The sequence below is a fragment of the Littorina saxatilis genome, linkage group LG15 (genome assembly GCF_037325665.1).
Source record: "Littorina saxatilis isolate snail1 linkage group LG15, US_GU_Lsax_2.0, whole genome shotgun sequence".
Classification (NCBI taxonomy): domain Eukaryota; kingdom Metazoa; phylum Mollusca; class Gastropoda; order Littorinimorpha; family Littorinidae; genus Littorina; species Littorina saxatilis.
In genome coordinates, this window is record NC_090259.1 from 14,680,242 (window position 1) to 14,694,837 (window position 14,596).

General features: G+C 43.3%; 1 protein-coding gene across 1 annotated transcript; it reads left to right on the forward strand.

Moving 5' to 3' along the window:
• Positions 1 to 11: 11 nt before the first annotated feature.
• On the forward strand, positions 12 to 14,338 carry LOC138948645 (F-box/WD repeat-containing protein 5-like). The gene is made up of 8 exons (XM_070320217.1): positions 12 to 111; positions 1,821 to 2,115; positions 3,443 to 3,628; positions 4,253 to 4,433; positions 5,807 to 5,943; positions 6,633 to 7,711; positions 10,333 to 10,545; positions 11,950 to 14,338. The coding sequence occupies exons 2-8, from the start codon at positions 1,828 to 1,830 to the stop codon at positions 12,170 to 12,172; spliced, it is 2,307 nt and encodes a 768-aa protein (XP_070176318.1). The 5' UTR covers positions 12 to 111; positions 1,821 to 1,827; the 3' UTR covers positions 12,173 to 14,338.
• Positions 14,339 to 14,596: the final 258 nt, after the last annotated feature.

Here is a 14,596-nt window from a genome sequence, read left to right on the forward strand (position 1 = left end):
TGGGAGAGTCATTTCCCCTGAGTTGGGCAGAGTTATCCCTGTGTTTATGGGGGGCCTGAAGGGTTTTCTTACTCGGGATACTACGCGATATTTTTGCAGCGTCCAGTTATTGTAAGTTGACGGTTTGTTACTTTACTTTGTTGCGTGTACACGTAAGCAGTCTTGCCAGGGTAGTAGATGCACTCATTTACCATCTCTCTGTGTGTGATATTTTAATGATCAGATTTGTTGTGGAATGGCTTTTGTGTTTCCCGTCCAGCCAGCTGTGCATGTGTTGGGTCACTGGGTCAGATGATACAGGTTGCACTTGTTCTGCAGCTTGCGCGGGACTTTGGTTTGACGGTGGTCCCAGCAGAAGAAAGGCAAGACGAAACGGAAGCAAGCTATTATCTTTCATACGCTTCTACGGCACGATTTAGTTTATGCACAGGATTGTTTGGTAAACAAAACTATACATTCCAGAGCTGTAGTTGAGCTTCCAACTTTCTAGTTCTGTAGTACTATCAACTGTGCCACCACCCAGCCTCTCCTAACTGTTATCTCTCAGAGCTCTTCCCACAGTCTGGTATCATCAGTTAGAATAAGAGTACATTGTGCACCCTAAACTTCTTCCAGCACAGCAAATATCCTTATGCTAATGAGTTTCACTCTGTGCTCAGCTCTGTTGCTGTATGCAACTGCTTATATCTTATGCTCTATACTTTAATGAATAAACTTAGTGATAGACATTCGTCTGATGTTATACTGATGTGGCTGAGAGTGTGACCCTACGATAGCCTCCGAATATAAACACCATATTACAAGTTCCACACACTGTCATTCCAACATGTCCAGAGGCGTTCTGATTATTACCGTTAAGTGCCTTGTAAGCGCCTTATTATGCACCAATTTGTTACAAAGTATAGTTGGGGGTTGGGAATTACTGATGTCTGTTACTCCACCCTGTCATGCACCTGTGCAAGAACAATTAACTCATATATTATAGACCCAGGTTACAACACGAGTGGTTTTTTATATATGGCTTGTATTTCAGTCAAGACCCAGCGGATGAATATCAAGGGACTGAGTCCCTTTGATATTCCCGCTGGGTCTTGACTGAAACACAAGCCATATAAAAAAATCACGAGTGTTGTAACCTGTATACATCCCATGAAGATCTAAAAGACAAAGTGTGACGGAAACATCAAGCTTTAGTTGTGTGTTCAGATGAGGCACCTCTACATAGTATACCTTATTCTAAAGGCACGTCTGTTGATCTATGTCAAGCCGGTGCATAATGGTGGCTTGGTTGTCCCCGTCAATTGAAAGCCTCTTACACGGATTTGACTGAATACCTAGTGGTTACACACGCATCTCCTGAGATTGTGGACACCTTCATCGTCTATAGGGCCTACTGCACTGCAGAAGAGCTAGAAATACTCGCAAAATGCATTAAACAGCTTGTCCTGAGAACAATCGTAGTCGATGATGTACCGATAAGGGCGTGTGTACTGGGCACGCTGTAACTTCACATGAGCATAGCCTGAACATAGCAGTGCTGGTCGGACTCAGACTGAGTTTTTAACGATTGCTAGTTTGACTTCTGTTTTAGAGAGCACGAGCACACACACTCAAACACATACGGCTTGTAAAAGAATACCTATAATTATAATTAATTTCTTGAAATAAACCTTTTAAGATAGAACTAGAAGAAAGTCCTACATATCGTAGACCGAGCACATTGACAAACAGTAATTAACTAGTAACAGAATGCATTCGTGAACATGTGCTTGAACAATAACATTGACAATTAAACACAAACTTTATTTCTGCCTTTTCAGGTGAATTATGGATCGAGCTCACACATTTTCCAGACCAATCGGTCTTTTCAGCGGAGGAGGAGATCAGCGGAAATCCTCGAGCATGGGCGAGCAGAGCTCGGAGAATTCGAGTGAGGGATCGAGGAGTCCTGGGGACTCCATGCATCTGATGAGACTGCCAGACTCTTTGCTCCTGGACATTTTCATGTCACTGCCACTTCAGGCGGTGGTGAGTGCTTCTCTCACCTGTTCTCGCTTCAGTCGCATTGCACGTGACGAAGAGCTGTGGAAGAGAATTTTCCGTCGTGATTTCAAGGTGAGTTTGCTTCTGCTTTTACAGTGGAACCTCCCGTTTAAGACCCCCCAATATATTTTAAGGCTTCCTCCCTTTTAAGACCCTGTTTTTGGTAAGACTTTCTGTTGATAACCTCTGTAAATCTACCCCCATTTTAAGAGACTCTCCTTTTTAAGACCTAATTTTCTCAGATTTAAGAGGTCTTACAAGAGGGGTTCCACGGTGTAATGATATGATGTATGTCACTATGTGTAGTATCAATCAATCAATCAATATGAGGCTTATATATAAGTTATATCGCGCGTATTCCGTGGGTACAGTTCTAAGTGCAGGGATTCATTTTTTTATTTTTATTTTATGCAATTTTATATCGCGCACATATTCAAGGCGCAGGGATTTATTTATGCCGTGTGAGATGGAATTTTTTTACACAATGCATCACGCGTTCACATAGGCCAGCAGATCGCAGCCATTTCGGCGCATATCCTACTTTTCACGGCCTATTATTCCAAGTCACACGGGTATTTTGGTGGACATTTTTATCTATGCCTATACAATTTTGTCAGGAAAGACCCTTTTGTCAATCGTGGGATCTTTAACGTGCACACCCAAATGTAGTGTACACGAAGGGACCTCGGTTTTTCGTCTCATCTGATTATCTAGCACTTGAACCCACCACCTAGGTTAGGAAAGTGGGGAGAAAATTGCTAACACCCTGACCCAGGGTCAAACTCGCAACCTCTCGCTTCCGAGCGCAAGTGCGTTACCACTCGGCCACCCAGTCCTAGTATGACACTCACACACATAGACAACACTGTGAAGGCGTGTATATAGTAATGATTACACTGTATTGAAGATAAGACTAAAAGGTAAGGTTAAACACAAGCACAAAGTAGAGTCAGTACTGAAGCAAGAGACTCAGTTCACTCTGATAGCTGAATGCAGACTGCTGCAGAGGCAGGGCTAAGCTGAGGCTTGCTGTGTGGCCAGGCAGTATGGATAACCATGACTAGTGAGCATGCAGATATCACTACACACTTTACTACACTTGTTTTAGGATATTGTTGAGTTGGTTTTCTTTTAATGATAGGTATGAACCTCAAAAGACATATTGACAGTACTTGTTTAGTCAAGATATTTGTTTCTGTTAGGGCCTTTCTAAGGAATGAGCCTCATTTACTTCTGTTCAACAGTATGAAGAATGAGCTGCAAGTACAAAACCGATTTTTTGTTCAGATTCTCTTGTTCGTGTTAAATGTTTCTATGTTTTCTACATACAGGGTGAACACAGACAACAAACCACAACATGAATATTGACTGTGCTTTTTTAGTTGAGCTTTTTGTTCAGGTTCGTCGATCAGTTCCCCTGCATCCCCGAGCATGTTCGTGGTGGGCAGAGTACAGAAGGCTGTTTGATGAATCGCCGTCAGTGCTGTGTGAAGAGGTTCTGAGACACAAGGATCAAGCTCTGCACATCAGTTTCTCTCACAACGGCCAAATGTTTGCCACCAGCTCTAAAGATGGAACAATCAAGGTAGTGTGTGTTGTGTATTAGAATTATAGAGTTCCCTTAACAATGTATATATCATGTGCCTGTATTAACAGTCCATCCCCAGTCCAGCACCGGTAGAGTAACAACCTTATAAGGCTGAGAGTATTAGACTATAGCTAGCAGTTTCCCGCCCTTCCTCACTTGGCATTCCATCTTCAAGCAGGATACTTCCTTCCTCTGTTTCATGCAATTATCTCATCTACCTAAAGAAATTACAGTAAACCATGTAACTCTTACGCTATGTGTTTGTGTCGGTATCTGTGAGTGATCAAGTGATCGTAATAACCCAAGAACATAACAGTGTGGTTTTCTGTTTTTGTTTGTTAGGTGGGTGAGTGGAGACTCAAACGTGTTGTGTTTTTGTTTTCTTTGACACCTATGTCAATATGCGATATCAATTTAGCAAAAAGTTCTCTCTGTGCCGAGAAAGCAGGTAGTCTGTTGATTTCTGGTATGTGTCCAAGACTAATAGAAGGATATCCGTATCTCATGTAGAAGTCTAGACAGATCTGTGGTCAGCTGGTCCTCACTGAGAGGTGCATGGTCTTCAGGGCAGGTTCAACTCTACATTTGTCTCATACAGTTTCGTCTTGTTTCTTTGTACAGGTGTGGAATGCCACGACACCGTGCACACTGCGTTTTGATGCAGACATGAAGGCCCTGTTCAAATGGCGCTATACACAGTACTGTCAGTTCAACAAGTCGGACACGCTGTTGCTCATCTCTGGGGTACATGAAGGGGACAATACCACGACTGGAGAAATTGCCGTCTTTGATTTGACACAGGGTAAGGGTGTGCGCGATATAAATTGCATAAAATAAAAATTTAAAAAAAATCCCTGCGCTTAGAACTGTACCCACGGAATACGCGCGATATAAGCCTCATATTGATTGATTGATAAAAGATAAGTTACAACTCTTTGGGTTTGTTCATGGCTGTCTTGAGGAGTGATAGAACATTACCACACGCACGAAGAGACACAAGCAAGCAAGCCCCTCTATTCTCCTGCCACTGGGGTCTGGCAGCAAAATGGACGAACTACAGTGGAACCCCCCTTTTAAGACCTCCACAAATGTGAGAAAACAAGGTCTTAAAAAGGAGGGAGTCTTAAAATGGGGGTAATATTACAGTATTAGTTATCGTTAGATTTGACTGTGATATCAACATTTATCAGTCTGAATGTCGAGAAAGCTGAAATCATATCAGATCGAGGCGTAAGCCGAGATCTGATATGATTCAGCCTTTCGAGACATTCAGACTGATAAATGTTGATATCACAGTCAAATCTAACGATAACGATTTTATCGCATTCGATTTCGGAACAGTAGGAATCAAAAACCTACCTAAGAAGTCAGACAAACGCAAGGGAGGCTACTGCCTTGTATTTAATGTTGGAAATGTTGGATTGTCTTTTCCTGCTCTCGTAACTTTGCTGCTCTTACTTTTATTTTTCAGTAACTGGTTTTTTTTGTGGACAAAATAAGGCATTTATAATGAAACAAGAACAAAAATATACGGTCGAAACAGATCACCAACAAAGGCAAACAAGTTCAGTGGAGTTGCCAGTTTGAAGGAACAGCGAAGAATGTCCCCGGCAGTTACTTCCTCAATCGTACTCTTTTTGACTGTTCGATTTGGCAATTCTGAACGATGGCAGGAACTGAAGTGCGCCAGGTAGTATCAGCGAAGTCTTCTGGCTCATTTTCTGTGCCCAAGAAAGCTTCTGGTATTTGTCGGTGTCAGCGGACTGCATAATAATGTTGTCGAAGCTCAGTCTCGCAGACGACGCATCCAAAATGGCGCTGTGACTGTGTGAAAGATGCTGAAAGTTGTTCGGTTGATGTTGTATGGCTACGACTAAGAAAGGTGGACAATGGTCCTCAGTAACAAAACCCAGTTATCTCAAAACCAAGACATCACACATCGACAGGTCCTTTCATGATTAATTTCTCAATTTGAGATAAGAAAAACAAACAAATATTCTTGGATTGCATTTTATTTGATGCTTATGTTTCTTTAATCTACTTATAGTAAAACTGAGCAGTACAGGATAGAATTGTTAGCTTTTACAGTGATTTTTTTGTGTGTTTTGTATTATGGTTGCTGTATTCTTTGTTACATATCATGTAAATCTGCAATTTGTGTGCTTCTCCCTGCAGATTTCAGGTTTATGAGCAGAGTGCTCAACAAACCGTATGACGTGTTTGGTGCCTGGTACGATGACAGCCATTTGCTGTTGGGAACATTGCGCTGGATTGGTCATCTGGAGTCCATTTCGTCTGTATGGCTGGCCAAGGTAAGGCAAGACTTAGGACTATCAGAGATTTTGCTCATTGCACAGCTGCTCCTTGGGTTTTCTTCTTCTTTGTCTTCTGCTTCAGCTTCATTTGCATTCTCGGGCTGCAATTTCCATGTTCACTTGTGGGCATGAGTGGGATTTTACGAGTATGGCTTCATACACCTACTCCCCTACCCGCCATTTGGGAGTCCTAGTCCGTTTTCTGGGATGTATGCTGAATATTTTAGTTTTTCTGTAACCAACTGAACTCTGACATGTGTATTTGGTCATCTGCTTGTGTGTGCACAGGAACGGGAATAAAGCAGTAGCAGGTCTGCACATAACTTGACCTGGGAGATTGGACAAATATCTATCGTTGACCCACCAGGTTATAGCTAGGATTCGAACTAGGAGAAGGCTGATGTCCTAAACAATAGGCTATTGTCGGCTCCCAGGACTTGATTTCTTGCTCTTTAGCTGCACACAGGCTAAACTATTTGTAATCTTCTTGGATAGAAAACGTATTATTCTTTTCAAAATGTATGTGACAGACATTTTTAGTTTTTGCACATCTGTTTATTTTCAAGATTTTAACATGCTTAACTTATTGCCTCGGCACATTATTTTGTTGAGATCATCAATGTGTATTGCTGCTGTTTTGATGATCGGATCCTTTCTGCATTAATGTCGACTTATGTTTTTTCCAGACGACTCGGCACGGGAACTCTAAGAGGAGGTACGCAATGATCAACCCGTGGCGCTTCAACAACTTCAACGCCAGCTCCATACGAACCATCATGGTGGCAGACGTTCCTGTCGTCACCGAGGAATCCCAGCCATCCCCTGATGGAGATCATTCTATCTGCAATGAGTGTGGGCTTGACATTTATCCCGGTGAGACTTTCATAGATTCTGATGACGGAAATGTTAGCAACACAGCAGGAATGGAAGAGGTGGATGTAGAGGTTGAAGGGAGGGAAGTCATTGGAAGAGGAAACCCTAGCAAACAGGGCTCTGTTGGAAATGAAAGTACATCCACAGCAACAGAGGGTCTAGGCCCGTTATCTTCAGCGACAACACTGGCACACAGAGGCAAAGCATTATCCAAGCATTCAGCAGAAGCAAACGCATTGGGCAGCAGTGGGCTGAACCATTCTCCCGCTAAAAACGCGTGCCACAGAGATTTTGATCAGGAGGCTTGTTCGAGGGATTCATTGTCTTCAGCAGCACCTTGTTGTCTGGATGGATTTTGGTGCTGTTGTTTTGTAAATTCGACAGCTTCTCCCAGAGTTCTGCAGGACAGTTCCAGAGGTGTCAAAGGCAAATCGTCGAGAACGTCGAGTGATAGCTCTGGTTGGGTAAATCAGCCACAACCATCCGCAAGCAGACTGACGGAGCCGAGCAAACATGCTTCTGTCCAATCTAACACCCCAACCCCTCACTACAGCAACCCCTCCTCTCCCAAGTATCAACACGCGTCCTACATTCCTCGCATGACCAGCTTAGCAAGGTCAAAAAGGACCGCCCTTCGCACGGAAAAACTGCTCATTTTTACGCTAGGCGAGGAGACCTACAGTCCGCATCTCGTGGGCATCAAGAGAATGACGGAAGACGAGATTCAAAAAGAAGAGAATGCGACGGAGGGTCTGCACTGGCCGGAAACGGAGGAGGGCTGCCTGCCGTACACGGACCGTGACACCGGCGGCACTGGACGTTCCACAAACCTGGACTGTACCATCAACATGCACGGGCACATTGTGGGTATGGCGCTGTCGCCTGATCAAAGGTGAGGGTTTGGGGTTTGTTTTGTGTGTGTGTGTGTGTGTGCATGTTGGTGGGTGTATGCGTGTGTGTGTGTGTGTGTGTGTTGGTGGGTGTATGCATGTGTGTGTGTGCATGTTGGTGGGTGTATGCGTGTGTGTGTGTGTGTGTACTTGTTGGTGGGTGTGTGTGTGCATGTTGGTGTGTGTGTGTGTGTGTGTGTGTGTGTGCATGTTGGTGGGTGTATGCATGTGTGTGTGTGTGTGTGTGTGCATGTTGGTGGGTGTATGTGTGTGTGTGTGTGTGTGTGTGCATGTTGTTGGGTGTATGCGTGTGTGTGTGTGTGTGTGTGTGCATGTTGGTGTGTGTGTGTGTGTGTGTGTGCACATGTTGGTGGGTGTATGCGTGTGTGAGCGCTTTTCGTGTGTGTGAATGCAAATGCTTCTGCTTGTGGACAGGACACTGTATAACTTTGTAACAAATCTCAAGAATGTCCACATTACTATTTTCCAAAAAAAGAGATAATTTGGAACAGACTCTACACAACACACATAAAAAGAGCTCATTTTTCACTGTGATGCCATGATCTTTTGCATTAATTTTGCTGTGTTTACTTCACTTTCAATAGTCACAACTTTTTCATGGCCAACAAAAACTTGAACAGGGTTATTTTCAAACATCGTCTAATTGATCTCCTGGCACCTGAGAGAATAACAAGCATTTGAATGAACAAGCGACGGGCGTGGTGGTAAGACGTCGGCCTCCTAATCGGGAGGTCGTGAGTTCGAATCCCGGTCGCTGCCGCCTGGTGGGTTAAGAGTGGAGATTTTTCCGATCTCCCAGGTCAACTTGTGTGCAGACCTGCCAAGTGACTTAACCCCCTTCGTGTGTACACGCAAGCACAAGACCAAGTGTGCACGGAAAAGATCCTGTAATCCATGTCAGAGTTCGGTGGGTTAAAGAAACACGAAAATACCCAGCATGCCTACTCAACGAAAGCGGAGTGAAGCTGACTATGCTCTCAGAGTATAGTGTGGGGAACCCAAATGGGCAAACGAGCTCACACGTAACCAGACAATTCTGGAACGCTGAAGAAGAAAGAAGAATGAACAAGCGAGTCTCACTTACTCTTTTGCACATACATGTAGTATGCATTCAGAGCTCTTACTTCCCTTTGTTTGTTTGTTTGCTTAAAGGCAGAGTAAGCCTCCCGTAAACCATCACAGATACGGTCAGGCTTTTACACACAGTACAAACACCCTTTCATTTAAACACTCACCAATTGAGAACATCCTAGGTGCCCTCCGTAAAGAGCGAACAATTTTCAAAGAATTTATTTTTGCGTGGTTTATCTTACCCCTGAGCCATCGTGAACCCGTGTGATCCAGTTTTCCCTTTTCACAAGGCAGCCGTCATAGTTAGTCATTTGAATGCGACTCGACGTGAGCTTATCTAGAATAGCACGTTTTTTATGCACGAAACAACGGCTGTGGTTCACAAGAACTCTAGCGATGGCTTTTGACTGTTGAGAGGAACGGCGATTTGCACTGATAAAACCGTCGTCTGCCACGACCCTTGCGTGACCCTGCTTCCGGCTTTAAACTTTCACAACTTCGAATTGTTCTGATCTTGTCTTGATGAAAAACGAATTCTTTTATGATTAAAGAATGTTTGTGTAACAAGCTGTCAATTTATTATTTAGATTTTAAAAGTTAGGTCTAGCGCAAAAACGAGGCGCCATTGTTCTTCAGGGCCAAGTCCACGAAAATAAATTCTTGGAAAATGTCTCACGCTCGACAGAAAGCAGCCAGGATGCGTTCAAATGGAAGTATGCTTGTACTGTATTTAGACGCTCGGGGAGCTCTGTGATGGTTTACGGGAGGCTTACTGTGCCTTTAACGCCCAGCCGACCATGAAGGGCCATATCAGGGCGGTGCTGCTTTGACATATAAGGCCCCCCAAAAAATAGGTCTGTTTACGGTAACATAGGGTGAAAAAATAGGGTCGGTAGCTTTTTTTTTTTTTTTTTTTTTTTTTTTCCTTTTTTTTTCTTTTTTTTTTTTTCTCCCCTCTCTATGATGTTTCACAGTTCTCATCAATCCCTGTTTTTGCCCAACATAACTATTAACAGTACTTTGAGCTTTCCTCCCTTCTGTCGTCTGCTGTTTGAGCGCAAACAGCTCTATTTTGGATGCGGTTGGGGTTTTTTTTCAGACGATCCAAAAAAAAGATTAGGGTCGGGCCTAAAAACTATGGTCGGTCGGGTTACCGTAAACAGACCTTTTTTTTTTTTTTGCCAAACGTGCGCCACACACAAGACAGAAGTCGCAGCACAGGCTTCCGTCTCACCCAGTCACATTATTCTGACGCCGGACCAACCAGTCCTAGCACTAACCCCATAATGCCAGACGCCAGGCGGAGCAGCCACTAGATTGCCAATTTTAAAGTCTTGGGTATGACCCGGCCGGGGTTCGAACCCACGACCTCCCGATCACGGGGCGGACGCCTTACCACTAGGCCAACCGTGCCGGTATTTAGAGCACTTACTTCCCTTTGTTTCTGAGATCTTCAAATAAAGCCTCATTTGTAACTTCAAGATTCTCATCGTTTAATTGGCTTAATTTGTATTTTGTTTTGTTTTGGAAGATATCTGTACGTGAACAGCCGCCAGTGGCCCAACAACTACAAGATCGTAAAAGTCATGGAGCCGCCGCCCATCGCCCAAGAGATCGACATCCACGTCATTGACCTGGTGACTTTCGAAGAGGTCGGCACGATAATGAGGTCACACAAAGCCTACACGCCCAATGACGAATGTTTCTTCCTGTTTCTAGACGTCAGTGAGCTCTATGTGGCCAGGTAAGATTGGTTTAAACTGGGTCACTGGGTCTGTGCAGAAGTATAAAAGATCACGCAATGATCTCAGATTGGATTTGAAACATCCATTTTATGGTTGCGAGTGACAGCAAGGACATTTACTATTTATGCTTCTATATGGGCATGTTTATTTGATGACCCAAAGCCTCACAAAAGTGTGTGTATATATATATATTTGTCATCATTTTCACGAGTTTTCATTCACAAACACCTGGGAAATAAATCTCATGTTCCCCATGCAATAACTCGAGGTGGTGAATGGGTTTGAGCTTTCAGGCTTTGGATTTGTGTTTCCGAGGACAACGATTGTAAGCATTCACTCTCAAAGACCCAATCAATGTTGATAATTACCGCGGCGACTCATGGTCAATTTGCAACTTATCTCTGTAATCGCAAAATCCACAACGAAAAGTCATAAACACTTAAAAGAAAAGAAATATGCTCAACACTTACTGAACTCACAGGTATGATCGCAGCTCTGTACATTTTCAGACTGGAAGAAAAGCGTCAACAAGCTACGTTTGACGTCACATACAAGTTTGACGTGTTATCTCGTGCTACTGTGACGATGCTTTGTGGCCTGGAGTTGGATTCTAAAAATTCGTCTCCCTGTGGGTTATTGTGCATTTTGTTGCACAACCAAAATGGTGACAAAAACGATGTTTGGTGACTAGTTGTCAGACCAGCATTTTTGTGTTGGTCCTCGGGAAGCATATCGACTTTTGTCACATATTTAACCAAAATGATGACAAAAACGATGTTTGGTGGGTTGTTGTCAGACCAGCATTTTGTTGTTGGTCCTCGGAGAGCATATCGCCTTTTGTCTCATATTTATCATCGATAAAGATGAAACAAAAGACGATATGGTCCCCTTGGACCAACAAAAAAGCTGGTCTGTCAACAAGCCACTAAACATCTTATAATATGTATATATATCTAAAAACTCTGGGAATTTTTAATTGAGACTTCATGCAATCCTCAAACAGGACCTTCCTATTGACCTTTATTTTTAAAGGATTATCTTTGGAAAGAAATAAGTATATGATTCTATAATTTAAACTTTGCAGGCAACGACACATGTGCAAGGAATGGGTCATGTACGTCACGTCCCATACTCACCAAAGAGGCAGTTAATAATTTATACTTATTCGGATGGCGTGGTTCATGAGTGACCCATACTTTTTACGTTTAATCCAGCTTCTTCGGAAAGTATGAGTTGTACAGTACATGACCCACACCATCCGAACTATGGAGTCCAAAGTGTGATCCCGGTGAAGGTTAAAAAGACCAACATGGAATGAGAGCTCTTAATCTTACTCTTCCCTCTCGCATCATTTTCTACACAGATTTCTCTAAGCTCTAACGTTTATTCTCTCTGCCTTTCAGTGGTGCAGAGGACAAGCGTGGGTACATGTGGGATCGGCATTACGGCGTCCACTTGCGTTGTTTCCCTCACAGTGATGTGGTCAACAGCTGTGCTTTCAATCCTGCGGACCCGGAGATGTTGGTCACCGTCAGCGACGACAACAAGATCAAGATCTGGAGGTCGAGGCGTCAGATGCGAGAATTGCACAAAAGAGAAGGGAAACTCGATGAGCAGAAACTTTGATGGGATCAGAGTGGCTGCAAATGTTTCGGAACTCATTCCGAGATGGAAGTTTCAAGTCTTTGACAGGAGTGATAGAGTGAACTCTCCCCCTTGGCTGCCCCCACTCCCAAGAAACACACACACAAACACACACAGGTTTTGTTTTTTTAAAGTCCTTGGTTGTTGGTTTTGGTTAGGTGTTCTGTGAATACCTTTTTAAAATTTCCCTTCATTTTAAGAATTCCTCATAATTATTAGAGGCCTGATTATTTTCTGATATTTTTTTTTTAATCTTATAAAGACGGTTTCACTTTATGGCGATTCCACATTGTGGGTGTGCGGATGTGTTATTATGTATGTTGAAGCTGTGGGTAGTTTTGTGCTGCTGCTGTTTCAGTGTAAACATGGCAGTGTGACTTTGAATGTGGACAAGTTTTCAAGGCGTTGAAGGAAAATATCATTGGTGAACTGTGATTGATGGATCTGCAAGCATTTTGGTGATGTGGCTATTCCAGTGTGTGTGTGATTATGTAGATTCAGGTACAGTGGAACCCCTAGTTTAAGACCTCCAAGACCCCCCATGGGTTAGGGGGAGTCCCATATTGGTTGGGACGAGAAAGAATTTACCCGATGCTCCCCAGCATGTCGTACGAGGCGACTAACGGATTCTGTTTCTCCTTTTACCCTTGTTAAGTGTTTCTTGTATAGAATATAGTCAATTTTTGTAAAGATTTTAGTCAAGCAGTATGTAAGAAATGTTAAGTCCTTTGTACTGGAAACTTGCATTCTCCCAGTAAGGTCATATATTGCACTACGTTGCAAGCCCCTGGAGCAAATTTTTGATTAGTGCTTTTGTGAACAAGAAACAATTGACAAGTGGCTCTATCCCATCTCCCCCCTTTCCCCGTCGCGATATAACCTTCGTGGTTGAAAACGACGTTAAACACCAAATAAAGAAAGAAAGAAAGACCTCCAAGAGCACTAAATATCGCCCTTTTGAGAACCTATCACCGAGAAATGCCTGCTATACATAATGCATGCTACCCATGACACATATCTGTTTCCATCTCTACTGGCTTCCTGTGATGTTTGAGCGTTTATAATTTCGGATAGCTTGCAGTGGTTACTTAGCTAAGATTTTTAAAAGTTTGAAAATGACAGAGTTACTTCCCATGTCACAGGACGTAAAGGTTACAGTGGAGAGAGTCATAACATGGAGGTTAATTGACAGGTGGACGGGCGCAGTGGCGTGGTGGTAAGACGTCGGCCTCCTAATTGGGAGGTCGTGAGTTCGAATCCCGGTCGCTGCCGCCTGGTGGGTTAAGAGTGGAGATTTTTCCGATCTCCCAGGTCAACTTATGTGCAGACCTGCTTAGTGACTTAACCCCCTTCGTGTGTACACGCAAGCACAAGACCAAGTGCGCACAGAAAAGATCCTGTAATCCATGTCAGAGTTCGGTGGGTTATAGAAACACGAAAATACCCAGCATGCCTCCCCCGAAATCGGCGTATGCTGCCTGAATGGCAGGGTAAAAACGGTCATATACGTAAAAGTCCACTCGTGCTAAAAACATGAGTGAACGTGGGAGTCTAAGCCCATGAACGAAGAAGAAGAAGAATAAGAATTGACAGGTGTTCTTAGAAAATCTGAAAGACTTTGGTCTTAAAAGAGGGTGGTCTTGAAAACTGGCTTCCACTGTACCGGCCTGGTATCATGTTTGTAAATTATGCAAGCATGTTTGTGATTTCGCTGTTGAGACTATGACAAAAGGTGACGTTTTCATGTCAGTATGTCCCAAATGACATCACCAGTACATTTTTCATTCTATCTAATCTGTTTTCGTTCTATTTTTTCTAATAACATGCGTTAACAATTGATTGCCAACTGGAATGGAAGAGCACAAAAATTGTAACTTGATATGTAGTTTCTCTAGAGGGAAAACATCTTCCACTTTCATGTCAGTGTGTCCCATGCAACATACATTTGCCAAACAGCTATGTGTAAGTAGATTATTTGTTAGTGGTATAGAACATACTGATCAACAATCAAAGTCAGTTTTCACATTCATGTTCTACCTATTTCTTATATGTTTATTCTTTTGGCAATGGTGAAATGTCAGCAATCGTGTGTCATTCGGGACAGTAGACATGACACCTGACCTTTTGTCACTGTCTCTGTTACACTAAAGTGTTTGCACAAAGATGCATCTATGTGGGGCCCGGGTAGCTCAGGTGGTAGAGCACCGGACTTGTGATCGAGAGGTCGCTGGTTCGAATCCGGGCCGGGACGGACACGGGTCAACTTTATGTGCAGACCCAGAGACGGTATCCATCTCCCACCCCCGTGTCACCACAATGGCACGTTAAAGATCTTGGTCATTCTACCATAAGTGCAGATGGCTGATACCACCTAAACACGCAAACATCAAAAAGCCGTGAGGGCGT

Excerpts from the sequence above, each read along its gene's own strand:
- LOC138948645 (XM_070320217.1), top strand. The coding sequence starts at position 1,828 with ATGGATCGAGCTCACACATTTTCCAGACCAATCGGTCTTTTCAGCGGA. Across the intron at positions 3,629-4,252 it reads CTAAAGATGGAACAATCAAG|GTGTGGAATGCCACGACACC; the intron begins GTAGTGTGTGTT and ends TTCTTTGTACAG. Across the intron at positions 10,546-11,949 it reads AGTGAGCTCTATGTGGCCAG|TGGTGCAGAGGACAAGCGTG; the intron begins GTAAGATTGGTT and ends TCTGCCTTTCAG.